The following is a 12,192-nucleotide window of genomic DNA, read 5'->3' on the forward strand; positions in this document are numbered from 1 at the left end:
ACATGCTGGTCGCGTGAAAACGTCATCAATTGCAGACCGAAACGTGTAGTGTGGTTGCATATCGACTTGTACTGAGATATACACGGAACTTGTACAGTAAAAAAGCCCCCTCCTTTGCATTGGCTTCTGCCATTGGACGGTGAAATAAAATAAAATAAATAAATAATAAAATTTTAATATGGCAAGAAGTAGGACGAGCTGAAGCGACATGTGGACTACTTTATTAACAATGTAAGCGATGGAGACGATGCAAGAAACAACCTAAAGGGTAAGGAAAAAATACATGTAAGAAGAAAAAGGCAATGGAAAAAAAAGATGATTCGAACAAGTTTTCGTACAACACTCTTCAGGAATCACCGTTGTACTAAAGAACAAAATGAGAACAAAGGAAATAATATAGCAATCAAGGTATTACCCTTTAGGTTGTTTCTTGCATCGTCTCCATCGCTTACATTGTTAATAAAGTAGTCCACATGTCGCTTCAGCTCGTCCTACTTCTTGCCATATTAAAATTATTGTCTCCTCGTCGAATTTTTAAATAATAAAATTAATAAAGTTTTTAGGAAATTAGAGGCCACATGCCACGTACTGCTCTTTTCTCTCCGAAACTCAACACTTGCAAGCCAGATATGAAAGAAAGAAAAAATCATCAGTCACACCACCGGGACTCGAACCAGGGACCTTGCTGATCGCGAGCAATGCTCTAACCAACTGAGCTACAGTATGACTCTTATCCACAGTGATGGTAAATCTATCCTTCTTCGATCAATCCATATCTGGCTTGCATCATACTGGCAACTCACACCAATCAAGAGGGCCCTCGGCCATTCGCTTGAAATCATGGGGAGCGCATCAAATTATGTCCAAGTCAATTATTCCCTTTCCTTACCCATTGTGCAAGCTCAAGCTGGAGACAGATCTATTTCATTCCTTGGTGCTGACCGCTTTAATGCGCTTCCCGAATCCCTTCGCCCAAATCATACCCCCAATTCATTTCGCCAGGAACTAAACAATTTCATTTATCTTGGGCACCCTGTAAGAAGACCTTAGGGTCTGTTGGGAATGCCCAAGTAAAATAATAAAATACAATACAAAAAAATTTCCACTGCGAGCAAATACAAGTTGCAATTTCAAATTTGGACTTCACGGAGAATTTCAAAGTTTTTAGGAAATTAGAGGCCACATGCCACGTACTGCTCTTTTCTCTCCGAAACTCAACACTTGCAAGCCAGATATGAAAGAAAGAAAAAATCATCAGTCACACCACCGGGACTTGAACCAGGGACCTTGCTAATCGCGAGCAATGCTCTAACTATAATAAAACCTGGTTTAATTAAAGGGGAAGTTAAGGCAAAAATCAAAATTTCACCAGTTGTAGTCTTCGGGATGCTGAGTCGAATGGTCTTGGTCCGAGAAAGCTGAGACGCTCCCTTCCTACTTGAATCCCCATCGAACTCGCGCACTTCCACCGAAACTGGGTGACTGCGCCCTACTAGATGGGGATTTGTATGCAAAATGTCACTAAAAGCGCCATTTCCTTCTTATAAAAGCACGGATGACCGCGATTGGCCCATATTTCGTAGTCTTTTGGACGCTGAGTCGACTGGTTTTGGTCCGAAAAGGCTGCGATGCAGTGTTCCTCCTTTATTCCCAATCGAACATGGTTGAACAAGCGGTCACGTGCTCCTGCGTACACCAGTCACCTGGTCACCGTGCCTGCAGGGTACAACTTACTAGCCAGTTTGACCTTTTTTGGGTGCAGTCCTGTCACTCGAGTTGAACTCGAGTTGAACCTTGGTGTGAAAGTTGTCGCCTGCTGGCGTGGTGACCAGGTGATTTGGGCACCCAGGAGCACGTGACCGCTTGTTCAACCACGTTCAATTGGGAATAAGGGCCGAACGCTGCATCGCAGCCTTTTCGGACCAAAAACCAGTCGACTCAGCGTCCAAAAGACTACAACAGTCATATGGGCCAATCGCGGTCATCGGTGCTTTTATAAGAAGGAAATGGCGCTTTTAGTGACATTTTGCATACAAATCCCCATCTAGTAGGGCGCAGTCACCCAGTTTCGGTGGAAGTGCGCGAGTTCGATTGGGATTCAAGTAGGAAGGGAGCGTCTCAGCTTTCTCGGACCAAGACCATTCGACTCAGCACCCCGAAGACTACAACTGGTGAAATTTTGATTTTTGCCTTAACTTCCCCTTTAAGCCCCCCCCCCCCCCCCACCACGGTGCAAGCAAAACGGTCGTTAAGGTGGCAGACTACCCAAAAATTCGCTGAAAAACGAATTTGTAAATTCATATTGAGTGCTACATCAGTTGAAAGAGCATGAATAGCTGCAAATTCTCTGAAAATTGTATCCCGATCTGACCAGCCGTTCAAGAGTTATGGCCGAAAATGTGCCCTTGCAAGGAAAGATTTTTTTGTTGCACGCTGTCATTTGTTGGCAGCATTGTATTTGAATGTGAGCAGACCGTGCGCAACTTGTCGTATCATGGAAACACGCGAAAGTGTGCAGAATTTTGCTCCAAGTCCAAAAAAGTCCAAAAAATCACGTTAAAAACCACTTTCAGCAGGACTTTTGCCAGCACCCTCGTGACGTTGCAGATATGTGGCTTGATTATTGTAGTTGACGTTGATTTAGTGACTTTGGCAAGTTTTAGTCGTGTCAAGAAGTCAGGTAGGATTCAGTACTAGGCAGTAGTGGAACGTGAGTGGTAGTCTTTGCCGGTTTCTGAGGGTATCCTTGATTTGGTGTGCAGCGCTGTGGAAATGGCTTGCTGTGGAGGTCCCAGCACTGGATGTTGTATCAAAGGTACGACCTCGTAGCACACCCTAAACCTAAAAAAATTCAAAAATTGACTTGGGTCTGTGGGAGTCTGTCAGAGAACGCCCACTCGTTCCGTTGTGACAGATTCCAGGGCCACGTTGAGGGGCCCTACCCCATCACCCATGGCTGCTTCTGGACTTGTTTTAGGTTTGGGTCCCGCGCACGGACAGAATGGGCACGAAAATGTGAAAAAATTGTAAATGCATTTGTTTGGCTCCTGGGTGGCTCGCACACCGTGGCACTATGCTGGAAATTTGAGTTTTTTCCGGCCTGGAAAGCCTGTCAGTGAGGCGCAAGAACTTGTAAATCATGTCCTGAGGGCCAGCATAGTGGCAGGAGTGTGTGGTCAAAATTTCACTCAAAATCCATTGAGAAACACCAAAGTTACGGTCAATTGAATGCCATATGAAATTTATGGGTAGGCTGCCCCCAGCCAGGTGGTCTAGAACCAGGTCCCACAGTTTCTGTGTAGGACTGTCTATGCATGGCAAAAACGGTCGTTAAAAGGTAGCAGCCTACCCATAAATTTCATTATGGCATTCAATTGACCGTAACTTTGGTGTCTCTCAATGGATTTGAGTGAAATTTTCACCACACACTCCTGCCACTATGCTGGCCCTCTGGACATGATTTAAAAGTTCTTGTGCCTCACTGACAGGCTTTCCAGGCCGGAAAAACTCAAAATTCCGGCATAGTGTCACGGTGTGCGAGCCACCCAGGAGCCAACAAAATGCATTCACAACTTTTTCACATTTTCGTGCCCATTCTGTCCGTGCGCGGGACCCAAACCAAAAAAAGTCCAGAAGCAGCCATGTGTGGTGGGATAGGGCCCCTCAACGTGGCCCTGGAATCTGTCACTACAGCACGAGTGGGCGTTCTCTCACAGACTCCCACAGACCCAAGTCAATTTTTGAATTTTTTTTAGGTTTAGGGTGTGCTACGAGATCGTACCTTTGATACAACATCCAGTGCTGGGACCTCCACAGCAAGCCATTTCCACAGCGCTGCACACCAAATCCAGGATACCCTCAAAAATCGGCAAAGACTACCACTCACGTTTCACTACTGCCTAGTACTGAATCCTACCTGACTTCTTGACACGACTAAAACTTGCCAAAGTCACTAAATCAACGTCAACTACAATAATCAAGCCACATATCTGCAACGTCACGAGGGTGCTGGCAAAAAGTCCTGCTGCACGGCGGCGGGCGAAGCCGTGCAGTCCAATACGTGGCTAAAAAACGTGATTTTTTGGACTTTTTTGGACTTGGAGCAAAATTCTGCACACTTTCGCGTGTTTCCATGATACGACAAGTTGCGCACGGTACCGCGGTCTGCTCACATTCAAATACAGTGCTGCCAAAAAATGACAGCGTGCAACAAAAAATCTTTCCATGCAAGGGCACATTTTCGGCCATAACTCTTGAACGGCTGGTCAGATCGAGACGAATGTTCAGAGAATTTGCAGCTATTCATGCTCTTTCAACTGATGTAGCACTCAATATGAATTTGCAAATTCGATTTTTCAGCGAATTTTTGGGTAGACTGCTACCTTAATTAATTAATTAATTTAAGAGCAGGTGGTCGCTAAACCCAGAGGTCGCTTACACCAGGTTTTACTGTACTGTGATTTTATGTCCAGTAGAAACCTGTAACTAAAGACCACCGTGACTAGAGACCAGCCTGCTACTAAAGACCACTTTGCCAGGCACGGATGGTCTCACATTCATGGTAGTCACGGCCGTGCAAACCTCTAACTAAGGACCACCTGCCACTAAAGACCGCTTTCTCTGGCCCCAAGGGGTGGTCGTTAGTCACAGGTTTTACTGTAGTGTGGCTGCAGCCTAACATCATGCAACACTAGCTGTTCTGATTGGCCTGAACTAAATGATTTAATCCTATGCCAGAGCGCTTCGATTGCCAACTACTTGAAATTGTCTGACGATCTGACAAATCACTCCGCATTAAAGGGGAAGTACAGTCAGACCTCGCTTATCCGGTTCTCGTTTATCCGGATCCCTCGCCATCCGGAAGAAAATAGTTGGTTACAAATGTACAGCATATGCCATGCTTACATACAGTATGTGTGTTCGATTATCCGGTTCCCTCGCCTATCCGGATATTTTTGTGGAAAACGGATGTGTGCGGTTATGCGAGGTCTGACTGTATACCCTAAAATCAAATTTTCACCAGTTGTAGTCTTCTGGGTGCTGAGTCGAATGGTCTTGGTCTGAGGAAGCTGCGACGCTCCCTTCCTACTTGAATCCCAATCGAACTCGCGCACTTCCACCGAAACTGGGTGACTGCGCCCTACTAGATGGGGATTTGTATGCAAAATGTCACTAAAAGCGCCATTTCGTTCTTATAAAAGCACGGATGACCGCGATTGGCCCATATGTTGTAGTCTTTTGGACGCTGAGTCGACTGGTTTTGGTCCGAAAAGCCTGCGATGCAGCGTTCATCCTTTATTCCCAATCGAACATGGTTGAACAAGCGGTCACGTGCTCCTGGGTGCCAAAATCACCTGGTCACCGCGCCAGCAGGCGACAACTTTCACACCAAGGTTCAACTCGAGTTCAACTCGAGTGACAGGACTGCACCCAAAAAAGGTCAAACAGGCTAGTAAGTTGTACCCTGCAGGCACGGTGACCAGGTGACTGGTGTACGCAGGAGCACGTGACCGCTTGTTCAACCGTGTTCGATTGGGAATAAAGGAGGAACGCTGCATCGCAGCCTTTTCGAACCAAAACCAGTCGACTCAGCGTCCAAAAGACTACAACATATGGGCCAATCGCGGTCATCCGTGCTTTTATAAGAACGAAATGGCGCTTTTAGTGACATTTTGCATACAAATCCCCATCTAGTAGGGCGCAGTCACCCAGTTTCGGTGGAAGTGCGCGAGTTCGATTGGGATTCAAGTAGGAAGGGAGCGTCTCAGCTTCCTCGGACCAAGACCATTCGACTCAGCACCCCGAAGACTACAACTGGTGAAAATTTGGTTTTAGGGTATACTTCCCCTTTAACTATTATCGGATACTCTTACAGTGTTGTTCAATGAAATCCAGTCGCGTCGCTCGAGTACGCGCCGGACTTTCCGCAGCATAACACCTTCAAACACTGGGCTGCGAAATGATGCAAGGCGCAAACTTGAGTGACGCTACTGGATTCCATTGAGCAGCACTGCACATGTAGATACCTTTGTCTTTGACGTGGCATTCTCTTGAACTCTCTTTTAGTTTTATGAAAGGAATTACAGAAATCTACCGTACACATCTCACATGCCTACACAGTGTGTGTTTAGACAGCTGTCTTCTCTCTCCCACAGTCTACTAATTGATACTGTACACGCGTGTACACTGTACAGCATCAATTAGTAGACTGTGGGAGAGAGAACGAGAACGAGAAACACGTCCATTCAGATAAGAAGTGATCTTTTCAAAGCAGTCAAGGTCACACACCACACACACAGTACAGTGACACGCACACACAAGCGCGCGCGCATCACTTTACCTTGTTGTGATTTGGGACCAGGATCCTAGGAGCTGATGTAGTGATGGTGGAGTTTGAGCGGTAGCGGCAGCGGCAGGTTGAGTTTGTGTCGGGACGGTAGCATCAGCGAGTCTGGTAGTAAGTCGCGTCCGTCCGACGACACGACAACATCTTTGGAAAGGAACCTGGGGGAAAGCATCTTTGCTCAATACTGTGACACGTCTTCAAGTCGGTCTTACGAAAAACAAGAAATCAGTAGACAGTGATTCGAATCTCAGAGAGACAGAGCTAGAGGGACACTAGCACTCGACAGCATTATACTATTAATTTTATAGATTATAAACACAATGATAGAAAAGCTGACAGTGACAGGATCGCTTTTCTCAGTAGTAAATAATCAGGGAGTCGTAAAATACCCTGTATATTATTTATTATGATAATGCCCAAGCCCATATATGCGTCTCCACGGCACTTTCGAATTTCTCCCACGCATGCACCCGGTGACCCGGTGACCCCGGTGGACCCGGCAATGCGGACATGATCTTGCGCAAGTCACGTGCCGGGCAGCATAGGCGCATGCCAGCAATGCCTGACGTCAGAATATTTTCGACGTGAGTCACATGACCATTTACATGTCCAAAAATCAACAAACATGGCACTTTGGCACATGTTTTTGTTTTCTCTGCTTGTTTTGGCCAAAGTTTTTTCTGTCGTCTTCTGAAAAAGGTCCAAAAGACAAGGATCTGCTGTGGCTTTCCCTCTTTGAATGAAGGGTTGCTGACAATCGAACTGAAAGATGGCGGTGGTTCAAGTTATTCTCGCGTGCGTCGGTTTTCTTGTTTGCTGCGCCAGTTTGTCTGTCGGCACACGAGTGCGCCTGGAAGCTGACCAGCTACTGGCTAGGGAAATGTTGGACTGGAAAGTCATTGGACAGGCCAAGCCACACGAGCAGCACCAGCTGGTATTCGCCCTGCGCCAGAGTAACATCGAGCATCTTGAGAAGAAATTGATGGCCGTGTCCACGCCAGGAAATCCCGAGTACGGACGATTTCTACGCGCCGAGCAGGTGAACGATTTGGTCCGTCCGCGCAAGGAGTCCCTGCGAGCCGTCGAGCGATGGCTGACCAGTGCTGACGTATCCGCGAGCAAGTCCTGCCGGTACACGGCGGCGCAGGAGTTCCTGCACTGTGACGTCAGCGTGGCCGAGGCCAGCAGGCTGCTGGAGGTGAGGTTCGAGCGGTACCAGAAGGGCGCGCTGACGGTGCTGCGCGCCGCCGAACACTACACGGTGCCGGCGGAGGCGGCGGAGCACGTGGACTTTGTCGGCGGAGCGCACCGCTTGCCCGTGGAGCACGGCGGCATCAAAATGCCGAAGAAGACGTCGCAGCAGAACGGCGGCGGCGGACCGCCCAAGCAGATGCCGATGAAGCCAAGCATTCTGCGCGAGTACTACGAGGTGCGGGACGAGGTCGGCGCGGGCATGGCCAGCCGCAACATCCAGGGCGTGTCGCAGTTCGCGCAGCAGTACTACAGCGTCAGCGATCTGGGCAAGTTCATGAGCGAGTTCAACGGCAACGTGACGTCCTTGGCGAACGTCAGCAAGCAGATTGGCGAGAACCCCGGACCTTCCACGGAGGAGGCTAGCATGGACATCCAATACTTGATGTCGCTTGGTTCCAACATCCCCACCTGGTCCTACTACACGACTGGAGATCTCGTAAGTTGAAAAGTTGGTGTAGCACCACACAGCCACGCGAGCACCCCCCCCCCCACACACACACAAACGTGCGCACGTACACACACACACACACCACACACATACGTACATGCACGCACACCATGTACCATGTATACGCCCGTCGCAAGAGAAGCACGCAAAATCTGCAAATGCACTGGATGTGCACCCACAGATTTTCTCTTGTAGCAACGATAGCGAACAAGATCTGAATGAAACAGATCAAGACTTGCACCAGATAACTGTCTAATCCACACAACGCGCACTCACACACACACATACACACATACATGCACACACACACACCACACACACACAAACGCACTAGTTACGTCAGGGCCAGCCCTGGTGATGAATGCCCTCGAAAGGCATGAATTGGCTTGATTTTTTTAATTTCCGGGGTTGGTCCCCGTTCCCCTCTACTACATCCTTTGGGCGAAGCCGGACCATTCAAAAGTAGTTTCCGACGCCCATGCACACACACACACACACACACATACACACACACACATACACACACACACACACGTACACACATGGCATGTGCTGCACAAGCAACACGTTATGAATCTGCTGAGCATTTACTGTACCTGTTGCACACAAGCAAGCAGTTTTGAGTGAATGTACACACGCATACGCTCACGAATACTGAACGTGTGGATTCATAGATCTACACAAAATCCAATCGCGCCGATAATGTTGGTGCCCAACGCCCAGTTCCCATCCCGGTGTTTGCAGATCTAGTGACAAGTCCATTCGCCAACTTGGGGCTGCTGGTACACTAAAACTATGTGTCTGAAGAAGAAAGAACTCTTTGCACATCATGGCTATCATATTCGTTTTCTGACCTAAATATGTCATCGACTTCATGATCTTGAATAAGAATGAAATGAGACTCAGGACTCAGGCCCGTAGCAGCCTCATTCTCGTTGGTCTGGCAAGATGCAACCTCGATTAGCGACAACTACGACTGAATCGAAAAACCACCAGCACTCTTCTTCTTCGACCACCTTTGTCTCGAACTGATCGATTGCACTTGAGTCGCCACTTCCAGTCCTACCCGGTGCAGGCGCCAAGCACGCGCCTCTTTGGGTTTTTTTGGGATTTTTTCCCCCCGGACTGTTCGCTGCGGCCCTGAGACTGTACCAAACCTACGGGCCTGGTTGGGTGAATGGACTGTGGGGCAGCACAGCACCCGCCCTGGCGTTGACTCGCTCCATCGGATATCACTGGGCATTCCGGTGGTATGGGTGCGTAAGGCGACCGCTCAAGGGACCTTACAACATGTGGTCTCTGTTACCAGGTAGTCTCCTTGTCCAGGGTTTATTTGACTGGACATATCATCCATTAGTCCTGGTTGCATTGGTCTTCTTGGACAGGTGGTCGCCTTATCCGAGTGGTCGCCATGACACTTTTTACTGTACAGTGGTATGAATTTCAATGTACCGTTAAGTTTTGTATAAAAGCCGCGGCTTCTATGACTTTCTTGGTGAAATTTTGCAGGCTTCTATACAAGACAGGTATTTCTATGTATGTCAACACTAAAACCAGGCTTATGTGTGATTTGATGGGCCCAAAATTGCGGCTTCTATTCGAGGGCGGCTTCTATTCAAGTGCGGCTTTCATACAAGACTTAACGGTATTGAACCGAGAATGGTGGCAAAGAGTAGAACGAGTTAGCACATTGTCCATGATTGCTTGAAACGTGCACTGCTGGCTGGCTCATCTTTATCTCTCGTGGCCTGTTTGACAGTATGTGCTTGGTGTGTGTACGTGCGTGTGTGTGTGTGTGTGTCTGAGGTGTGTGTGTGTGTGCGTGTGCACGTATGTATTTGTGGGTGCATGTGTGTGTCCGTGAGTATGGTGTATACGTGTGTTTGTATTTGACTATTTGTGTGTGTGTGCGTGCGCGTGCCTGCGTGCTCTCGACACACAGGATTGCTACCTGAGCTGGATCATGACCGTGGCCAACATGTCCACCATCCCGAACGTGTTCAGCGTCAGCTACGGCAACTGCGAGGTCGAGTTCAGCCAGACGTACCTGCAGCGCATGAACGTCGAGTTTGCGAAGGTGGGCGTGCGCGGCACTACGCTGCTGTTCGCGAGCGGAGACAGCGGTGGCGGCTGCAATGGCACCCAGGACTGCCCCACGTTCCCGGCGTCGAGCCCCTACGTCACCTCTGTCGGCGCCACCAGTATTGGCGAGCCGGGAAACATGAACCAGAGCGCCCCTGAGGTCAGCATCTGGTTCTCGGGCGGCGGCTTCTCGCGCTCGTTCCCGCGCCCCTCGTACCAGGACGCCGTCGTCGAGAAGTTCCTACGGACGGCCGAGCGCCTGCCGAGCGCTGACTACTTCAACCGGAGCAACCGTGCGTTCCCAGATGTCGCCGCGATCGGCGCCGATTTCAATCTGGTGAGTGGCGGTGACGTGTTGACCATGTGGGGTACGTCGTGTTCCGTGCCCACGTTCGCCGGTATCATATCGCTCGTCAACGATCGGCTGGTCAACGAACACTCGGCGACGCCGCTCGGCTTTCTCAACCCGCTGCTCTACCAGGAGGGCGGCATCGGGGCCACTGCTCTCACCGATATCCTCGCCGGATACACGGCCGGATGCAACATGCAGCCGGCCTTCTACGCCCAGCGCGGCTGGGACCCGACCACCGGCTTCGGCTCTCCAAGGTTTCCCGCGCTTCTGGCCGCCGCGCTCAAAGCCAAGGGCATTCATTAACCATTATATTTCGGGAGTGCGCCGAGGACATACCGGCAGGGAACATTCTGTGCACATGGCGTGAGGTTAGTGCTAGTAGTCTTTCGTCCGTTGCCAGGCATACTTCCCGCGAGGGATTGATTTAGGTACTGTACCTGTTCATTTCAGTGTCCAGCTTGAAAGCTATATGCAGTGCGTGCGTTTCTTTGCATTCCTATTTTTCTTTGAAGCCCGGCCAATGGCGCGTCGCAGCTTTTCCGCAGTGATCATCATCTGAATTCTGTTTTCATGGCGATGTTTGTTCTTGGTTTCGGCTCCGCTTGCCGCGCCGCCACCGAGACTGGTCGGCGCCAGCTTTTCAATTCTGCTCTATTCCCGTTCCAAATCAGAATCTGTCCTATTCGGGTATTGTCCCTACACGAGTACATACTACTTGACGTCGAGCAATTATTTCACGTCTTTCCTCTATGACTATCTTGTACATGCATGTCTGTACGTGTACATGTATTTGACAGTTTTTGTTTGTTGTGTCTTTTCCTCTCTATCGTGTGGTTGTGTGCATACCCTGTATGTACGCTGTACATCATCTAACCGTTCTAGGTCATCCCGGTGTTATATTGTACAGTGCTGTACATGTATGTACATGTATGTGCGTTGTACATCTAGGTCTTTCCTGTGTTGTGTAGTCCATGTATGTGCATTGTACATTATCATGTATGCGCATTGTGCATAATATGTACATGTGTGCGCATTGTACATCTAGGCCTTTCCTGTGTTGTACAATCCATGTACATGTATGTCCATTGTCCATTCTTCTGTATGCGCATTGTACACCTAGTGCTGCTTAGGGCTGCCGCAAATAACTATCTTCCACCGAGACCTAGTACCTGCTGCTGCACAAGTACTGTACGTGAACAAATATATCTATCCTGCAATCGATTATAATCCTGCTCTCTTGTGGCGGACCGGCAGTCCAGGCAACTATAGGGGGAATGTACGAATGGTTTCACATTCATGGGGCGAGTCGGTTAAAAGCATCTCAACTGATGATGTAATCGCATAACCTCTATCGTACTGTACACGCGTAGTCAACCGTGCGACGGCGGATATGCAGCAACTCGAAGAATAACGATTATCTTCAGATCACTCGACTACTACAGTCATGTGATTGGAGTAGTCGAGTGATCTGAAGATGATCGTTTATACAGCAAGAGTATAAGCCCCCACGAGTACGAGTGTGCAACTCCTGATACTAGTTACCGTATTTCCTCGATTAATGGACCATGCTCGAATAATAGACCATGCTCAAATAGTAGACCCTCCTACAGGCCTCACGGAAAAATAGTAGACCATGCCCGAATAAGAGACCCGGTCTCTTATTTGAGTTCATCGCTTTGCGCATGCGCACTAAGAAAGCACGTGGTGGAT

General features: G+C 48.8%; 1 protein-coding gene across 1 annotated transcript; it reads left to right on the top strand.

Annotated features, from left to right (window-relative positions):
- Positions 1 to 6,989: 6,989 nt before the first annotated feature.
- Positions 6,990 to 11,703, top strand: LOC135830124 (tripeptidyl-peptidase 1-like). Its single transcript, XM_065342515.1, has 2 exons — positions 6,990 to 8,036; positions 9,991 to 11,703. The coding sequence occupies exons 1-2, from the start codon at positions 7,116 to 7,118 to the stop codon at positions 10,783 to 10,785; spliced, it is 1,716 nt and encodes a 571-aa protein (XP_065198587.1). The 5' UTR covers positions 6,990 to 7,115; the 3' UTR covers positions 10,786 to 11,703.
- The last annotated feature ends 489 nt before the right edge of the window (positions 11,704 to 12,192 follow it).

The sequence above is a fragment of the Sycon ciliatum genome, chromosome 13 (assembly GCF_964019385.1).
Source record: "Sycon ciliatum chromosome 13, ocSycCili1.1, whole genome shotgun sequence".
Taxonomy (NCBI): Eukaryota; Metazoa; Porifera; class Calcarea; order Leucosolenida; family Sycettidae; genus Sycon; species Sycon ciliatum.